Source organism: Colossoma macropomum, unplaced genomic scaffold (assembly GCF_904425465.1).
Source record: "Colossoma macropomum unplaced genomic scaffold, Colossoma_macropomum, whole genome shotgun sequence".
In the NCBI taxonomy this organism is placed as follows: Eukaryota; Metazoa; Chordata; class Actinopteri; order Characiformes; family Serrasalmidae; genus Colossoma; species Colossoma macropomum.
The window spans coordinates 18291322-18311119 of NW_023494790.1; the positions used below are offsets into that span (position 1 = coordinate 18291322).

Sequence of the window (19798 nt, forward strand, 5' to 3'; positions counted from 1 at the left end):
CTTATTTGCACAAGGACATGCTACATCTTTTATTTTGAACTCGTGTATATTTTTCTAGGTCCAACAAATCTGTATAGTATGTAATTAGAGCTCTGTGACAACAACGCATTTTAACACAAAATATCAAAAATCTAATCAAACCTTGACGTCTATTCGTCTCGTTGTGCCCTTAACAGATATTTGTCTTGAGTAACATTATGTGAAACAAACTGATCTAAAGTAATTTGAAAATCAAAAGGTGAAAATAATAATTCATCTATAGCTACAAATCAACTGTAATAAAACAAAACATACTGCAATAGTAAAATTTCATAGGTAAGTTAAGTTAGTACTTACTTAGTTATCAGAGAGGCAGCCTAGCTTCTGCCCTGGCTTTCTTTTCCTTTTAGCTGCAAAGCAGCGCTAATACCAACTTACTGAATCGGATGTAATGTTACTGGATGTAACAGTAGAAGTCAACACAAAAAATAAAATACATAAAATACTAGATTGCCACAAAAAAGAATCACAAAAAGGCGACATATGCCATTTTAATTTCTGTGTACAGTCAACTGCTTCCGACAACATGAAGTAATCCACCATACCGACGATTCCTCAAAGGTTACAGCAATTCCAGCCAAAATAAAAGACTCCCACATTCTCCCGTCACTTTCTCTATTTTTCCACAAACTTAACAAACATTATTTAAACAAATAATTTTTAACGTTACAGCAACAAGATGTTTTGCTCTTTCGCTTTTAAAAAGAATACTGGCCGCTCAAACAGCAGGTTTTGCAGCTTTGGAAGTACATTAACTCAGGGTGCACATACAAACAGCGATAAATATGTACTGGATATAAAAAACACAATTTAACACGTGCGAATTTTAAATTAAATATATTAGTTGTGACTCTGCAAATAATTAACCCCGTTTAATCAAACAGTTTTCTTATTCCAGCTTGATTAGGGCTTTTATTTTGAAATATGTGTTTGCTTTATTTCCGATCTTCACAACCCTAATAAATTAGCTACTGCTGTTGTTTTTGGCGTTTTCAGGCCTCTAGATTGTATATCGTTAACAAAATGGTTTGTGAAAAATGTGAGTAGTTTTATTTGAATAACAGTGTAATGTATTTATTGTACTTTAATTCATTTCGTTAGTTAACCTAGGCAACCAAGTTCCGTTTTACAGGGGACATTTTGCCTCTGGTTTTCTGTTTTTGTTGTCATGAAGACTAACGTTAGCATTCGTACCCACAAATGACTCACTTGTACACTTTTACTACGAGAACTATCAGCTAGTTCAGTAGCCTTACACGTGTCTGTTAGTATTACAATTATTCTGGCTCTGTTAGCTTTTCAAGGTTAGAAACATATTTCGTAGAACGCCTGAACCTAGCCAGCTTATCAAGTTAGCTTAGCCATAGCCGAGTTGGAAAGAGCTCGTACAGTGTTATGTTAGTTAATTTATATAGCTAGGTATGTATGTTCATGTTACAAACAACATTGTAGTCTGTGATTGTTATGTTTTTATTGTACAGCTGGTTTACATTATGTAAGAAAGCATATGTAGGTTCCTCCTAATGGGCCTATATCATGGATAACCAAATGTTTATCACTTATTTGAAATAGGACAGTAAGGTGTATTATGTAAACAATGTTAAAAAAAAACTGTCCTTACAGTATGTGTATTGAAATTAAGCTGCAAAAAAACTTTCAGAAAGATCTGTTTTAAATTAATTGTTTTTTTTACAGTAATTTAGTCCCTCTGTTCATGTTGAAATTAACTGAGTGTCAGCCCTTTTGAGTGAAAGAAGGACAGCCAGTCAGCACAGATATTATGTACATATATTAGTCTTATAATTTGAAATTCATATCCATTTTAATATGTTATTCTATGATATGTTTCTAAAATACATGAAAAATGTAGGATATAGGTCCTTTCAGAGGCAAAGACCTACATTATTGAGAGTCAAGGCAGAGATGCTTTTAAGAAAAAACGCTTTGGCATTTTGAGCCTTAAAAAGTTGCTTGTTCATTCTTTTGTAGATTTATTCTTAGTTTTTAGCCTCCAGACTTTTCTTACTGTTTGTTGTTCTTGGTTGTAACTTTATATGTTGTTCCCTTCAGGTGAGAAGAAACTTGGACGAGTTATAACTCCAGATACCTGGAAAGATGGTGCAAGGAATACAACAGGTAGTACAATTTATTTGTTGTTAAAAATGTAATCTAAACCACTTTACTGTAGGGCTACAGGTGAACCAAGACACAAAGCTTGAGTGGTTTATGGATAATAAATGGTTACCACCAAAATTGATTCTCAGAATGCAAAAAACAGGTAAACTCTTAAGAAATGTCACAATATGACTAATGTGCTTTTACAGAAAGCGGCGGACGGAAACTTAATGAAAATAAAATGCTGACATCAAAAAAGGCCAGGTAGGGTTATTTTTGTGGTTATTCGACATTTTTTAATGGAATCTTGTTTTTTTGCAGTTCCTTTAAGCGTAATCCTGTAATAAACCCAGCGTTTGCATGTCTTGCGTCTTTGTTAGGTTTGATCCATACGGAAAGTCTGGATTTGCCACATGCAGAATATGCAAGAGCTCAGTCCACCAGGCAGGATCACACTACTGCCAGGGATGTGCTTACAAAAAAGGTAAACTAAAGGACCAGAAGTAGGTGAATGTTTTAGTGGTTCTTGATCTATACGAGTGTACCGTGATATTGGTTTTTAAGTTTGAGCAATATTTTTAGCAACATAGTTGAGAAATAATGAATAATATATCCATGCTGTAATGGCTATAAGACAGCAGTGTCTTTGTTGACAGGCGGGTTGGTGTCCAGGACCTGACAGTTAACTGTAGTGTGTATCATTTGTGAGGTGCTTCAGTTTGTTTTGGAAGAACAGTTTAAACTCTGTAAAAATAATACTGATAAAGACATGATGACAGTTGATAATTCACTTAAATCTTCAGAAGACACGTCTTTTACCAAGTGTTGACTGAATATTCTTTGAATACTCTTTCAACATGCTCACAATCGCCAGACTCATGCACTCAGGGAAGGGGTCTGAGGCACAGCCAACGTCACAAAATGTTCTTCCGCATACTGCGTGCAATTACACATTTCTATTCGAGAGGTCTTCAAATCCCCAATTCTTATGTAGTGCAGCTTTAAGTGAAGACATTAGAGCAAAACGATGTTATATAAAGAAGCTCTGTCAGATTTGTAGTCCATTCTCATAAACCAGTACCAGTACTTATGATGCATGGGTAATTAACTTTATTAATGCAGACTTAGATTATCTGATATCAGAATACAGTGATATATTTAGAAAATATCATGATATTGAATTTTATCACCCATCCTTAGTGGTACTTGGCAAAATTGAGGGGCAGCTTTGATAGTACATTTGTGCTTTTTACCTACTGACAATTGTGTCCCATATATTTCATTTGACAGGGATCTGTGCTATGTGTGGGAAGAAGGTTCTTGACACCAAGAACTACAAGCAGACCTCAGTGTGATTTTAATATGTTGCTGGCAGACAAATGTTTCACCTTGGAGAATTGAGGGAGGGAAGCATGAAGGTGATTGTGACTGTCTTCAACTCAAAACTCCTATTTGCATTCAGTTTGTTAAATTAGTGGAGCTAAGAGTGTTCACCAGTCTGTGGTGTTGTATGTGTGATAGTCCAACACAATGGTGCAGTAGTTAATAGCTGTATCAATGCTGATATTCCTCCCTCAATTGATAACTTTAAAGCAATATATGGGCGTGTACTGTTTGAGTAAAATTAGATGCCTTCCCCAAGTGGAGTACTTGTTTTGTTTCCACCTTTTTGGAACAGACTGTAAAGAATATTGTAAATAACATCCACTCGTTTACTTAAATTCAGGTGTGTTTCATTTCATTAAACATATTCTCTCATTCTCTTTCTCTCTGATATATACATTGCCATGTAGGAACTGCTTGACCAGTTAATAGTGATTCTTACTAAGGTCTTGATTTTTGCTGACAAGGCCAAGTCCAGTCTAAGGTCCCAGTACTGACATTTAAATACCATCTGTTTCCTGAGGTGATTTTCTTCATTGATAACTCATGATTCCCCTTCTGTTCTGAGGAACATTATATAATGCAAATGAAAGAGTTATGTGAGTTTGCATAATGTTTTATTATGGACTGATGGACTGTATTGTATTATGTCTAATCATATTGACAACACTTTTTTTTTATTATTATTATTATTATTATTGTCAACACTTCTGTAAGCATGTGTGGTCTCCTGTGCTTGTCATCATTGTATGCCTGTAAATATGTTTGATTTTTTTGCCTAAATAAAATGGAAGAGAAAAACAAATGGAAGTAAATGGTTTTTCATGTATAAGAACAAAAGATGAAATGCAAAGTATTTCATAACAGCATTTAATTATTTGGGGAATATATTACAGGGTTTTACTTTAACAATATAACCTAACTAGACAGTAACTTAGTAATGCACAATATTTCAATGGCAGTATAACAACAGCAGAAAACAAACTTTTACATATTCTGCGCAAGTTACAGCTTATGTAAATATTCATTATAGTAACATTTCACAGGAATACATGGCTCCGATTTAAACTAAACACCATATGTGCCTCACTTTAATCACAGAATTGTGCAGAGGACAGAAATGGACACTGAATCATTGGTCTTTGTATACACTACAAAATATATACCAGTTCTTTCTGTCATGCCAGTTTGCTGTGAAAATGTCTTATAGGCTCCATGCATGTGTCTAAAGGCACAAGGCTTTTCATTCAGATGCTGGTTTCAAAGGTCCTGGGATTTAGTAAAACGTCCAAATAGGGAACTTGCATAATATTCAGAAATATTACTACTGCTTCATCTTGAAGAACAATTCCTGTGTGGTCTGCCCTACCAAGTTTGTCAAGATACAATTAATATGGTTCTGTGTGCGTTTACAGATGTCAAAAATGCAGTAATAGGACAAGAAAGACACTCAAACAGTTGCCTGCAAAGAATCAATGATAATGGCAGAAAGACAATGGAAGCAAGAACACTGCAGGATCAGTAAACAAAATTAATATGAAGGCAAAAATAGTTAATTTGTCAGTCTTTGAGGCAGCTATAATTCAGATGATCTGTATATGGCAACAGTTTTATTGGATAACATTATAAAATTCACAAAGCTATGTAAATAATAATTAATAATAATGAACCAAAAAGCATTTCATAGGTTAGTTCTCCTAAAACTCCCTTGCGCTACTTATGATTGAGGTGATGTATGACCGGTAATATTCATCATTTCGTCCATCAGATTGGATAGAGTGGTGCTGGTAACAGTCAGTGAGGACACCTGAGGTTCTGCTGTAGGCAATACAGTACACTGAAAATGGAACTAGGTGGCTGGTGGCCAGCTTTAAAGCTCTGGCTCAATAAGAATCTAACAGCACCATAAAAAGCGCTATAGGTATTGATTTTTCAGGAACCTGCAAATCCTTGCCCTAAAAGCGAGCACTGATTTGAGTTCTAGGGGGTCACCAAAGCATGAGCGGAGATCAGAGGTGTATAACATGGCTTGGCTCAGTAAAGCTGAGTTTGCATTGCCAGTGTTGCTCTACAGAGGTGCTGCTCAGGTTTGAGGAGATCGGCAGGACGGAGCGGTTGGTACTATGAGTTCTTGGTCAGGGCCAGGAACTCCTCCCGGGTTTTTGGGTCTTCCCTGAACACTCCCAGCATGGCACTGGTCACCGTGCGGCTGTTCATCTTCTGGACTCCACGCATGACCATGCACATGTGACTGCAACAAAAGACAAAATGCGTTCAGTTTAAGACTGTGACTATGGTTGTATACTCAAGATGTGTACGGTAATTTGCTATTTAAGTCTGAGCAGCACTCTTAAAAGGTGCCAGAAAGTGTTCTATGGAGAAATGTTACAGAAGAACCACATTCAGTTCTCTAAAGAACCTTTCAATGCATTATTCTTTCAGAAAGAGTTGAAACAACTCAACAGCAAGATCTGTGGGGAACCAAAAGTGGCTCGTAAGAACACCTTTATTTAAGTGAGCAACAGTAACTAAATATGAAAAGATAGATGATCTCAAGAAAACTGAGGAATGTGGTTTCAAGCCATAGTATGTTTCTATGACTGCATATGGATTGACAGAGTGTGATACTCACGCTGCCTCAATGACTACTGCTACTCCTGCTGGCTGCAAGGCCTCAGAGATCGCCATGGCGATTTGCTTTGTCAAACGCTCTTGTACTACAATAGATGTAATGTTACAGAAGGTTAGGAGAAAGTAAGACATCAAGCACACAGCATATGTTATCTGTCCATCTGAAACACATTGACTAAACATGCGGAAACATTCACTGCATCAACAGTGAGAATGATTACCTTGAAGTCTGCGGCTGTAGATTTCCACAATCCTGTAGTGACAATATTGGAATATGATGTTAAATACATCACATACACCAAATCTTGGGCACTTACTAACACTGTATTCCCCCAAAATCACTGATCAGAATTTAAGTATTGGCCTAACTACAGTGCTTGGGTCATGTCTGTACAATGTACAGGCTGAATTACCCCACAGTAATCATTAATCTTATGATCAATACTCTTTTTTGTTTTTTTTTTGGTCTGGCACCATTTATCCCCTGAACTGAAGTCCTGACGTGACATTATATAGGTCTGGAGGTGAACCATCAATCATTTACGTCTCTATCTATACACACAAACATTTAATCGATCTTTTTAACCCTATACAGTATACCTGAGTATGTACGTGCTAATTCACAATGCAAGTTTTGGGTTTGGTATAATACGGATTGATTATAATGTATAAAAATGTAATGCATGTTATATGAAAGACTGATGAAGGGTGAGCACAGCTGAACAGTGTTAGTAATGCAGAGTCAGCACCAAAGGGCTTCTTGCTAAATGTACTAAGAGTGGCATAGGATCTGTGTAGTTCCCACAGCCTGGTGGAGGTGGGAATCGAGGCTAAGGGGGATTTCCTCAGTGCCAGAAGCTAGCTGGTCTGGCCATGTCTAGATGGGAGAGGATGCAGTGCCAGGCTTTGAGTCTAAGCCTCAAGTCAATGGGCTATGACAACAGAAGAACTCAGTGGCTCGTGACTAATGCGTCCCCTTATTCTCTCCCGCTCTGATGTAACAATGACTTCCTATATAGCCAGTACGAATGGCACACTAAATTTTGTATGTCTGCCACATACTCACCTGGCAAGCTTACTAAGGCCAACCACTTTTTTACTTGGCAGATATCCTATGTGAACCTGGGGGTCAAAGAACAGGAGAGTATGTAGTTCAGTGAAATGTACTCAGCGTGTTTTTGTCTCTGCCCTCTGTCCTACAAGAACCTATTCACCTCTCTCTCTTTCCCTCTCTCTAACAGCAGTGTGCTCACTCTCTATCTGTCTCTCACTCACTGTCTGAGTCTCTCTCTCTCTCTCTCTCTGACTGTCTCTCTCTCTTAGCAGTGTGCTCACTCTCTATCTTTCTGTCTGTCTCTTTCTCTGTCTGCATCTCTCTTTCTCTCTCTCTCTCTCTCTCTCTCTCTCTCTCTTCTCTCTCTCTCTCTCTCTCTCTCTCTCTCTCCATTTGAAATGAAAGCTTAAATATCCACATTTATTTGCTAATGCTTACCTTGCCAAAGAATGGTACTAGGTGGTGTTCACAGAGGGAGAACATGTCAATGTCTTTGACTATAACCATCTCATCGTGATCTTCATCAAAGATGGCATCATTTAGGATGTCTGTGGTGAGAAATGGAACAATAGCAGTTGTAGCCAGTATTGCATGATTTAAAAATTTTTCCTGAAACTGAATTCTTGCATGCAACCTGGAACAGACTGAACAACGGCCTTATTAATGCTACTTTTCATGAGATAAAAAGACGTTTAAAACACAAAAGCATCCAAAAAATCCAAATCTCCAAAACACCTTCTTAACTTTGAATTTAAGTAAACGTATATTGATTTTATTCTGAGTAATTTTGGAGCATTTCTTTTGGTCCATCCACTATCAAATTGCCACATAATATAAAGGACCTTTGATGTGCTCAGGTGACATAGGCTAATAAGAATAGAAAAAAATGAGATACATGTGTCTTTTTGGACAGTGATGATATGTGTACACAGCTCCAGATTTACAGCAGTGTACAGTAACCTTATTGGCACTTCGAGGCTACAGCCAGTGTTTAGACTATCTCTGAATTTTAAACTACTGCTCTCGTTTTCGTGTTTTTTTTCTGCTTTTGTGTTTTTCCTGACGCCTGATTCAGCCTGAAGGGCCTGATGATTATCTAAAGATGTTTCTCAGGTGCAGGAAAAACCAGCAGGGCAGCTGGACTACAGGACAAGAACTACAGCACAAGCGTGACTCGTATAGGCTGGTCCAAACTCTTAAACTGCACCACGCTGTTAGGACTCTGATGCGCACTCTTTGCGCAGAGCGCACCGGCGCGTAAAGGCGCACATTCATCGGACGGAGAAAGACGTTTTTAGCCCCTGCCTCATGTTAATCATCTAAACATGCTTATTGTAGGTGAACTTAAACAGAACTTCCAATACGTACCGTATATGGTCTCGTGGTAGCCCTTGGTGAGGAACTGCATGGCTTTGGCCGCGCGCAGCGGTGTCCTCAGGAGCCCCTGGCGCTCCGTGTTCTCGCCCAGGCCGCGCAGGATGGTCGTGTAGGCAGCCTCCAGCGCCGGCAGCCGAGACTCGTCCTCCGCCTTCTTCCGGGACGTCTCGCTCTGGTCCTGGACGGGCAGCTTCTTGGACTCGATGGTCAGCTCGCCGAAGCCGTTTCGGCACAGGTACTCTGTGACCAGCTTGCTGCTGCACACGCCGTTCATGTCTGCGCTGCTCTGGTACTCCATTTGGTCTGTTTAGGCTGAGTTGGGTTTGGTGCAGAGTGAAGTTCACGGGTGTGCAAGGAGCTTCCGTCTCAGGATGTCAGTGGTCAGCTGTGGGCTGCTGCTCGTGGTGCCGGTGTGAGTGCTCCACGGCGCACACCTCTACTTATACACCGCTGTTTTGTCCCTACCCGTATTCAGGCAGGCCCCGCCCCCTGCGCTGGGATTGGTTACTGGTTCATACTTAGATTAAGACCAGTATTAGACACACTACTGCAGTTGATTGATTTTGAACGTGATGAATCGTGTGATTTCCTCCAAAGACCAGGCACATGGGACACAAAGGGCTCAGATATTATTACCTCAAGCTTTGTCATGTAATTTTTAATTGCATTTATTAAAGTTACATTTTAGTATATAAAATGGTTACATGGTGACCCTTAATAGAGACTGTTAGGAATTTCGAAACGAGGGCTGGGTTCACATTTAGCTATTATACAAGCAGTCAGACCAGAGGTGGGGTAGTTCCATTTACTTGGTACTCAAGAAACAGTTCAATGATTTTGTACTTTCCTGATTATTCTCATATGATAATACCTTTACTTCTACCCAAATATGTAGTGGGGAATGTAATCTATTTTGATTTTAGCCTATTTCTATTTAATTTATAAGAGAAACTCCCCCTATTTTTCTAACTTTCTGTACAATAAATTCCTTGAGATGTAAAAAGTCATTCATGATGCACTTTAGAGAAACATACCAACATATGTTTACAGCGGTGGTGATAGGAACCAGGGGTTGCGATGTTTACAACACAAGTATAGCCATTTTATTTACTATCCAAAACTTCTACTGAACATACACAAGCAAGGCTTTGGCCTACAGCTCTCTCTAGCACTAGCTCACATCTGCACTCTGTATGAGACCCTCTTATATTAGAGAATCTCTGAGTCTCTCACTTGAAAACTCTCAGTGACACCATTCTTCCTGTTGTAATACAAAAACACAGCAAAAAAAAAAGGCTAGCCCCGCCTTCACAATAAGAGTCCTTGTCAGAAAAAGCCAGAGAACAACTGCTGGAGAACAATAACCCAGAATCAACATGCAGAACATTTGTTGAACATGCTACAAAATTTTAAGAGGTTTTCACAAAACATAATATGTCACAATATACACTATTCAGACAAAAGTATTGGGACCCCCCCTCCTAATTGTTTAGTTCAGGTGTTTCAGCACATAGCTTTACAGTCTTGATAGACAAACACTGGCAGTAGAATGGGTCGTACTGATGAGTTCAGTGACTTTAAATGTGGCACTGTCATAGGACGCCACCTCTGCTGCAAGTCATTTTGTAAAATTTCTGTCCTGTTAGATCTGCCCTGGTCAACTATAAGTGTTATTATTGTGAAATGGAAGCACCTAGAAACAACAAAGTGGTAGACCACACAAACTGACAGAGTGGGGCTGCTGAGTGCTGAAGTGCTCAATACCTATCCTCTGTTGAATCACTCACTAAGAGTTCAAAATTGCCTCTGGAAGCAACATCAGCATCAAGGACTGCATGTTAAGAGCTAAACAAAAAGGGTTTCCATGGCTGAGCAGCTACACACAAGACTGAGATAAAAATGCACAATGCAAAGCGGCAGATGGGGTGGTGTAAAGCATGCCGCCACTGGACTCTGGAACAGTGGAAACATATCCTGTGGAGTGACAAATCACGCTTCTCTATCTGGCAGTCTGATGGACGAGTCTGGGTTTGACAAATGCCAGGAGAACGTTACCTGCCTAACTGCATTGTGCAAAGGAGGGATAATGCAATGGTGTTGTTTTTTCAGGGGTTGGTCTAGGCTTCTTAGTTCCAGTGAAGGGAAATCTTAATGCTTCAGCAAAGCAAGACATTATAGACAATTGTATGCTTCCAACTTTGTGGGAACAATCTGGGGAAGGCCCTTTTCTATTCCAGCATGACTGTGCCCTAGTGCACAAAGCAAGGTCCATAAAGGCATGGTTGGGTGAGTTTGGTGTGGTAGAACTTGACTGGCCTGCACAGAACCCTGACCTCAACCCCACTGAACACCTTTGGGATGAACTAGAATGGAGATTGCGAGCCAGACCCTCTTGTCCAACACCAGTGTCTGACCTCACAAATGCTCTTCTGGATGAATGGGCAAAAATTCCCACAGACACACTCCAAAATCTTGTAGAAAGCTTTCTAGAAGAGAGGAAGCAGTTTAGCAGCAAAGTGGGGACCAACTCCATATTATTGCCTGTGGATTTAGAATGGGATGTCATTAAAGCTCCTGTAGGTATAATGTGTAGGTGTCCCAATACTTTTGTCTATGTAGTATATATTCTTATTCACATTTGTTCATTTGGAACAGACAAAGTAGGGAACATTTAAAAATAATGAATACAATGATTTGGATTCAACATTTCACATACTGCACTGCACCAAAATGGGACTAACCAATAAATGTAATCACTTTCTGTGAGGGAGCTTTTAGAAGCATTAAACTCTTCAGATGTCTGGTTCCAATCACTGCTCTGACTCTACTTTGACTTCCTTTAGAATTGCGTATTTCACATCAAACCACTCTGAAAGTCTTCAGTCAAACAAGGTTTAATAAAGCAGAAATGTTTGAGTGCAAGTCAAAGAACTCTAGTTTGTGCATAGTTTGGTGGAATACAGGTATAAATAACTCTGTTATCTAAACATGACATTTCAAAGTAAAGAATGCAATACAAAATCAATTCGTGCTATGAAAAGCGTTCATGAGCTAATGTTACACTTACGGTTTCCTCACTAGGCACATGACCTCATGTGCTCAATACAGTAGCTACATAAGCATCACTGAGGCATGAATGTGCATGTGAACCTCAAGTGTGAAATTAATCTACCCCACATTTCTTGACAGCCTTTATCAGCAGTCACCATATGACCAGCTGAGCTATAATACAGAATAATAGTAAAGAAGTAAAAGAAAAAATCCCAAGCATGAGAGAATTATGCCTGAGCCTTTTGTGTGTAACAATGAGGATTTCATGTGCTTGGTCTTTGGAGGAGGTCGCACGATTCATGATGTTCAAAATCAATCATTGCTCTTAGGAGTGTGTAAGGCTGATCTATGGGATAAAACTCTTTTCTCCACAGAAAGGTCAGTATGTTTGCTTATGGTGAGGAACTTTGTTTTACAGTAGGTAATGTAAGAGTCAAGCTTGGGGTGACCAAGTGTTCTTCTGACAATGACATAACCCCTCAAACCCCACAGGTCCGTATTGGGGCCCACATTTCAGTTCCACACTCTCCTAGCCACTCATGTTGATTTCAGATTAGTTACTTAATAAGAAGTTATAAGGTTAACAGCTGAAAAATGAGCATAGGGTACAAAGGGTTAACAATTCTTTGCATCATGAAAGCATTCTTCGGATTGATGGAGTATATGTTGTACATGGTACCATAAAGCTTTTCAAAAAGGGTTCTATACACAAACAAAAAGGGTTCTGCTGTTATTATGACACAAGCTTGTAACAATAGAAGAACCTTTTTGGTGCTGTATAGAACTCTTTTAAAAAGGTTCTATATAGGACCATCTAGAGCACTTTTTTCATCAATATGAAATACGCTTTCATGATGCAAAATACCCTTTAATCATGGAAAGGAATCTTTATGGCTCAATATAGAAACATTTTCTTTACTAAAGAACCCTTGAAGAACCATCTTTTTCAAGAGCGTACTGTTTATCTGATGGTGACAGTTGGTGGTCTACAGGACTTACATGGTTGTTAGGAGTCCCAATTTCTCTATATCTTTTAGTAATCTTTTGAACTCAAGTTTTGGAAACTACTGTTGTTTTCACTTATTTTCCTTTGACTCTCTCCTTCCTTATGTAAGTGGATTATCTTGTATCTAATCTCCACAAAAGTATCTCCTGAAAAATGAATAACTTGGCCCAGAAATTAAATAAATGGAAGGTGATCTTTGACTTTTGCAGGATATTATATGGCTCGGCAGGATTTAGCCTAACCTTTCACAGTGAGGTTGTAACTGATCTGAATATTGTAACATGTCAAATGTTTTAAACAAGTCAAACGAAAATATCTTTGATTTTCTCTTGCCCAAGCAATTCTGTTTTGCTATGTTAGTCTGTGCTAATGACCTACAACAAACCACCAGAGGACAGTGTGTTTGGTCATTATTCATTTATGCAACCTGTTAAAGTAGCTCATTGTACTAAAACAGCAAGTGTATTGCATCAGCATGTTGCGTCACCTGCCCATTTTTCTGCGCTGGACTCAGGGTCCTGGTCAGGAGAACTAGAGAAACAGGGGAGTGAATGCAAGAGCTCATTGGCTCCTGGGCCCACTTAGTCAGGCTTACAGCTTAAACCGCTTCCGTCTTTTCTTTCTATGACGGCTTACTCAGGTCTGTAAATGGTAAACGGGGTGAATGGCGGGATCAGATATGAAGGCAGTGTTTGATGTGTGCAGGGCTGGTGTTGCCATGCCATGTGCTGTAGAGCTGCTATGACGTGGCAGGAGAGTGCTGTGGCGCTCTGCTTTCCACCAGGCCTAACGGCATCAGCGGATGACGGGGTCGTGCTATCAGAACATGGCATGAATCACAGCAGCCCTGGAGCCAGATCCAATCAGCCACGTTGTCATGGAGACCAGGCAACCTGTTCACAACCCCTGAGGCTTTGTGAGTGGTGTGTCCATGAATGTTTAAATGTCCAGTGGCAAGAGATGGAGGGCCATAGTAATAATTTATCACTCTGAGAAGTACTTCTCATCTTTTGACAATAAATAAATAAGTAAATAAATAAACAAACAAATACATAAATGACTGTCCCCAAATTCTCAGAAAGACACTAAACTTTTTTGGGGACAAATGCTGTCACTGGAGGTACCTCTTCAATACCTTTAGCCAACAAACATAATAGTACCATAATTTTAGAATTTCTATTGTATGTTTCATTTTTTTAAAATGCCAATTCACAATTTTACAAAATAAAAGTTTGCTGTAGGATGTAAACATTGCTAAAGTTTCAAAACATGCCATTCTCTCCCCAGTCTATACATTCCATTCATGGAAACTAAGCTGCATAAACAGCCTGTTTTCAATTAAATGTTTTTGTAATGTCATGAAAACTGAAACATATACATATAGTCGTATGCAAAAGTTTGAGCACCCCTGTGTCGAATTACGTGTTTTGTTGATTTCATAAGTGAAATAACATAATACATTCTCAACAGCACGGGTGGGGAGCTCCGGCTTTGGAGAGCCGGAATCTGGAAGAAGCACATTTGATACAACTCATCAGCCAATTATCAGGTTTAGCTGATGTGCTAGAGTAAGAAAATCACTGTGAAAAACGTTGCTGGACTCCAGCCATCAGTTCAACAGCCCTGCTCTCAGAGAACAAACTGCTGCACATTTTAATGCACAGCTACTGTTAATTTTCTGTACATACACAATCTCAGAAAAAAGGTATGAAACTATCTCTAGGGCAGTGCCCCTCTTGTCCCTGGGGTGGTACCCTCAAGGGTACATCTCAGTACCTTTAGTTAGGGAACATAATTGTACCATAATCCATTTAAATTATGTTTTCTAAATTGTATTGACTCCACACACCCCGTCTCATCTCCAGGCTTTTTAACTTACTGTTCTGTTTTAAAACAATAGATTATGAAAAGGTACAAGTATGTACTTTTCAACTGGCAAAAAGGTACACAGTTAGACCCTAAAACTACTGTAGTACCCTTGAGAATTATTGTTTCCTGAAAATTCATAAACCATAAGATTAAAACATCAAAAATATCAAAATAAAGAACATACATTCAATCAGGTTTGTCCAGATTTTTAACCTGTACAATTTGCCATTTAACTCAAAACACTTGCCATTTAGATGCTTTAGCCCAAAGCAGTATACTGAACCTTGCTTGGGTGCACATCTGCAGCAGTAAGAGGTAATCAGCTGGAATCAGATCTGTGTTCTTCCACTTCATGATTAAGTTCTCTGACCACATGACCACCACTGTTCCACTTTTTAGCTGAAGGAGTTGTATTACAAAAAAGAAGCTGATTATTGGTATATCCTGAGAAATCAGATGTATTCAACTAGGTGAGAACTCAAGAACATGGTGAACATTAAAAGCTCAGCAGGATCAAAGGATCAGCTCGCTCTCCCTGCACAGCTCAGCATGCACATGTGTTTCCTGCACGGGACTTTTCCCTCACACTTGAAAGGAGGGTCGTATGAGAAGACACGTGCTCTGGAACAGAACATGCAGCAGTGTCCTCACTCTTCTCTACTTTTTTAAACAGTATTCTACAGTAAAGAACAATAAAAAGGATAAAAAAGGATGAAAAAGTAACTTTAACAGTTATTGTAAGTTGTTAAGATTAGACCTGTATCTGCATCCAAAAATTACAACAACATTTAATAATAAAAAAGTATAATGGAAATATGCAGGACAGGTCAGAGCAGACTAAGCTCACACAGCAATCGTTTTATTCTTCTTGATTAGGACAAAACTGAGAAACTAATAAATGAAATACATCCCTTGCTGTCATGATTCATTGATTTAAGTGATCCCAATTAATGCTGAAATTAAAAATGTGTCTCTTTATTCGTTTTATTCTGAAATTAAACAGTCATTCTCTATTCAATGTTAAATAATGATTTCAATAATCTACAGAAGGGTGATAGATTAAAGGGCCCATATCCTTTTCCCTTGAGGTTCAATTATAACATTTGTGTGGTTTTATGTACCAAAAGTGGTCATAATTCATTCCTACATGACCACTTTTTCACCTCTCTTTATTGCTTAGACTTACATTGGCTGTTTTCAGTACTGTGTCTTTAAAACTGATGCAAGATAAAAAAAAATTTCTGATAGGCTACCCTCTATTGTACCATATTCAAATAGCATATAGAGCTGAAACACTCTGTAGATCTTCAATATTAGTGGGTGAAGCTAAACTGCTGTAGGCTGAATAGTCCATCTGTTTCTCAGAGCAGGTATTATCTGGGTGGTGGATCATTCTCAGCACTGCAGTAACACTGACGTGGTGGTGGTGTGTTAGTGTGTGTTGCACTGGTCTGAGTGGATCAGACTCAGCAGTGCTGCTGGAGTGTTCACTCACTGTCCACTCTATTAGACACTCCCACCTTGTCAGTCCACCTTGTAGATGTAAAGTCAGAGACGGTAGCTCATCTGCTGCTGCAAAGTTTGTGTTAGTCATCCTCTAGTCCTTCATCAGTGGTCACAGGATGCTGCCCACAGGACGCTGTTGGCTGGATATTTTTGGTTGGTGGACTATTCTCAGTCCAGCAGTGACGCTGAGGTGTTTAAAAACTCCAGCAGCACTGCTGTGTCTGATCCACTCAGACCAGCACAACACACACTAACACACCACCACCAAATCAGTGCTACTGCAGTGCTGAGAATGATCCACCACCAAAATAGTACCTGCTCTGTGAGGGTCCATGAGGGTCCTGACCACTGAAGAACAGGGTAAAAGGGGGCTAACAAACAGATGGACTACTGTCTGTAATTGTAGAACTACAAAGTGCACCTATATAGTAAGTGGAGCTGATAAAATGGACAATGAGCGTAGAAACAAGGAGGTGGTCATAATGTTATGCCTGATCGGTGTATATATATATATATATACTGGTTCTCTTGACATCACAGAAACAATTATTTCAAAACAGGCTGTTCTTGCAGCTTAGTTTTGATTTATGGGCTGTATGGTGCACGATACAATTAAGCAATTAACTTCCTACTATGTGCAGCGGAATGTATAAAAATGCTGAGCAAACTGAGGAAAAGGTCTAATTGACTTTGAAAGATGGTTTATTTTGGGGGCACAGATGGCAGGACCCTCAGTCATAAAGACTGTGTTTCAGTAGGAACAGTGAGTGCAGTGACATCTGAATTTAGTTCTATGGGAAAGATATCAGTATGATGGGCTGGGAATTTTGGTTGAAAGTGTACATTCAGTGACTGTGTTGTTCATGCGTTTGAGTATGATATGTAAGGAAAAAAAAAAAGAGCTACTGCCCCTCAGGTGACCAAGAATATCAGTGCAGGATGTGATCAGACTGTGTCAGCAAGAGTCTGTGCACAACTATAGGGAGGGATACTATAGTCTACAGAGATGTGGACAAGAGTGATATGGTCACGTGGGTCATCAGTCACCATGTTCTTCACAAGTGGACAAGTGCATTTGTAGCATACAGGCCCGAATGTTTTACCCCTACAGTGATCTGTTATGCTGTGGGGGGCATTTTGCTGGTATAGATTGGGTCCACTTGTCCCTTTAGAGGGAACAAGTCACTGCAAATCAATACCAATACCATCTGACTGATCACCTTCATCCTATGATGCAAGATTTCCATCCTGATACAGGTGGTTTCTTCCAGGATGACAAAGCCCCCATCCACAGGACACAAAGAGTCACTGAATGGTTTGATGTGAATGGAAATTATGTAAATTGCAGTCCTCAGATCTGTAATTCAGCATGCATGGGAGATACAGAGTGTTGCAAACCACCAGTGTTCTTGACTTAGACATGATGTCATGAACTCACAGTCCTTTGCATGTACACACACAGTATGTGGCTTAATTGTAGAGACTCAAAAAGGCCCATGATTTGTGTATTGCAGTAGGCAGCAACACTGTGGCCAAAGTAAAGTTTCTAGCATGCCAAATGCCCCTAGAGGCTTTGGTAACTCACTGCCCTCCAGCATGACACAGCTGTGAATTTGTTCCAGCCAATGCAGGCTTGGGCTTTGACAAATCTCTTTAAGGAAAAGTTGCATTTTTCTGCTGCATATGGTTGATTGCCAATACGTTTCACATGCACACACTATCTAAGCCGCTTATCCTTCTGGGTCGCGTGGGGGTGTTGAAGCCTGTCCCAGTGGTCATCGGGCAGAAGGCAGGAAACAGCCTGAACAGGTTGCAGGGCAGACTCACAGACACATACACGCACACACACTCACACCCAAGAACAATTTAGATGTGTCCAATTGGCTTGAATGCATGTCTTTGGACTGTGGGAGAAAACCCACGCAGACACGGGGAGAACATGCAAACATCACACAGAAAGGACCCTGGTCATCCGCCCGGGGAATCGAACTCAGGCCCTCCGCATTTACATAGAAGCCAAGTGGCAGGAGCTGAGAACCCAGTACAAGGACAAACACTTCAAAGTTATTGTCTATGCTAATCAGCTGCTACAGATGAAAAATACTACACTATTCCTTTAAATGGAAAAGCACATTTTCCTCAGTTTTATAAAATAAAGGAATTCGAGTTTTAAAACATGTTGTCATGAATGGACCCCAGGGGAAAAATAAAATACATGGAAAAATGTAACTACTAGGTGCTAAATACAGCCAAGTAAGGATACGGTTGCTAACTGTCCTGATCTTTGCCTCAGAACAATATGGGATAAATAAAGCTTGGAAAATGGTAATGTAAAAATAAATTAGAACTGTTTTTGGAACATAATATTATTAGTGGACCTCAGGGGAAAAAAATACATGGGCCCTTTGATGGCTGTCCATCCCCTATAGCACTCTCCACAACTCTTTATCACCGCTGTTTTCTCTTTAAAATAGCATTTAGAATCAAATAGAGTCTGTCAAATGGGATGCAGATGTAAATTTCTCTCACAAGATCTTGTCATGTTTTCCTTCCATCAGCTCAGAGGTGATTCTTTAGCCCATGTATCCACATCAAAAGGTTCAGGGACTACAATAATTCATCTCCTTTCAGTCTGGCCTGCACAAGGCTTCCAACCGCATGCTGCATGCAGACAGGGGGGCTTCCAACTGGCGAAGGTAGGATCCAGCACAGGGCCTTTCACTGTACACCAACAAACATCTTGCTTTTTTTTAATAGAAAGGCTTCCTATACTTCAGCATACATCAGTAACTAGTATAATGAGACACTCTAACAGCTGAGTTTATATAGGAAGGTAGAGAGGCTGAAGAAAAGAGGAGTTGTGAGTGAGGTCTAAGTCAAGGCTTGTTTTGTGTGGAGTTCCAGGACAGGCGCAGGCCTGACCCAACATGACTCAACATAAAGCACTTTTAAATAACACATTATGTTCTCTCAGACTTCACAGTGGGGTCCAAACATTGGGACAGTGCATCTCAAATGATGTTTCTTGCATCTGCAAGCAAAGAATCTAAGAATATCAGGCAGATGTACAGTGGGGTCCAAAAGACTGAGACAATTATTAAAATGCTTCCCTTTTCCTTTCCTTTGTAATTTAATACAAAGCTTTTTATTACAAATGATATCATCAGCATAATGGTTTGAGTGAAAAGTAGAATTCTGCAATGGACTGGCAACTTGTCCAGGGTGTTTCTTGCCTTCCACCCAAGAACCACTGGGATAGGCTCCAACTCCCCCCACAGTCCAGAAGGATAAGCAGCTTAGATAATGTGTGTGTGTGTGTGTGTGTGTGTGTGTGTGAAAAGTAGAATTTTATTTTTACATAAACATAAATTTGAGAATTTCCAGCTATTTTATATACCTCCTTCAGCATTAAAGACAACATGCACTCAAGCAAAAGCCTCTGACGGGTAGATCAAATCCACTTAAAAGTCATCTAAACACAAGTTTCAATGGATGAGATAAGACAAGAAATAAAAAAATCAGATCTTTTTGTGTGAAGGCCTTAACATGGTCAGTGTCCTAAATTTGCAGAAATATTTCTGCTTCATTTTAGTCTTCTTCATTTTTTTATGTTTCTAGAAGAAGAAGCATCTCCTTTTTTCCGATTTAGATTTTTCTACATCATGTGGGCACAGCAACTTTACATGCCTGAAAATTTCATGATGAATGAACATTTTTTGAACATTCTAAAAATGCTAGGAATAAAATCTCTTTCCATTAACTTCCCT

General features: G+C 39.5%; 3 protein-coding genes across 4 annotated transcripts in view; 1 reads left to right on the forward strand and 2 right to left on the reverse strand.

The window, feature by feature from the left end:
• pigf (phosphatidylinositol glycan anchor biosynthesis, class F) overlaps positions 1-588 on the reverse strand; it is a 7689-nt gene extending 7101 nt beyond the window's left edge. Inside the window, exon 1 of one of the 2 annotated variants that reach the window (XM_036572418.1) lies at positions 337-588. The gene's annotated coding sequence lies outside the window, so the exon portion shown is untranslated. Of the gene's footprint in view, positions 1-332 lie in introns of both variants that reach the window. The other variant, XM_036572417.1, reaches the window with a different exon arrangement.
• A 384-nt stretch (positions 589-972) lies between these two features.
• On the forward strand, positions 973-4070 carry cript (cysteine-rich PDZ-binding protein). Its single transcript, XM_036572421.1, has 5 exons — positions 973-1078; positions 2110-2175; positions 2364-2418; positions 2535-2638; positions 3445-4070. The coding sequence occupies exons 1-5, from the start codon at positions 1063-1065 to the stop codon at positions 3507-3509; spliced, it is 306 nt and encodes a 101-aa protein (XP_036428314.1). The 5' UTR covers positions 973-1062; the 3' UTR covers positions 3510-4070.
• A 321-nt stretch (positions 4071-4391) lies between these two features.
• On the reverse strand, positions 4392-9036 carry gch2 (GTP cyclohydrolase 2). The gene is made up of 6 exons (XM_036572422.1): positions 8591-9036; positions 7661-7770; positions 7235-7290; positions 6390-6421; positions 6170-6254; positions 4392-5788 (listed from the first exon to the last, which is right to left on the reverse strand). Exons 1-6 carry the CDS (start codon positions 8895-8897, stop codon positions 5659-5661), a joined length of 720 nt encoding a protein of 239 aa, XP_036428315.1. The 5' UTR covers positions 8898-9036; the 3' UTR covers positions 4392-5658.
• Positions 9037-19798: the final 10762 nt, after the last annotated feature.

Coding starts and splice junctions, on each gene's coding strand:
- cript (XM_036572421.1), top strand. Junction 2,176..2,363: donor TGGTGCAAGGAATACAACAG/GTAGTACAATTT, acceptor GTGCTTTTACAG/AAAGCGGCGGACGGAAACTT. Junction 2,639..3,444: donor GGGATGTGCTTACAAAAAAG/GTAAACTAAAGG, acceptor TTCATTTGACAG/GGATCTGTGCTATGTGTGGG.
- gch2 (XM_036572422.1), bottom strand. CDS start 8,897: ATGGAGTACCAGAGCAGCGCAGACATGAACGGCGTGTGCAGCAGCAAG. Junction 7,291..7,660: donor TAGTACCATTCTTTGGCAAG/GTAAGCATTAGC, acceptor TTTGACCCCCAG/GTTCACATAGGATATCTGCC. Junction 6,255..6,389: donor CTACAGCCGCAGACTTCAAG/GTAATCATTCTC, acceptor CATCTATTGTAG/TACAAGAGCGTTTGACAAAG.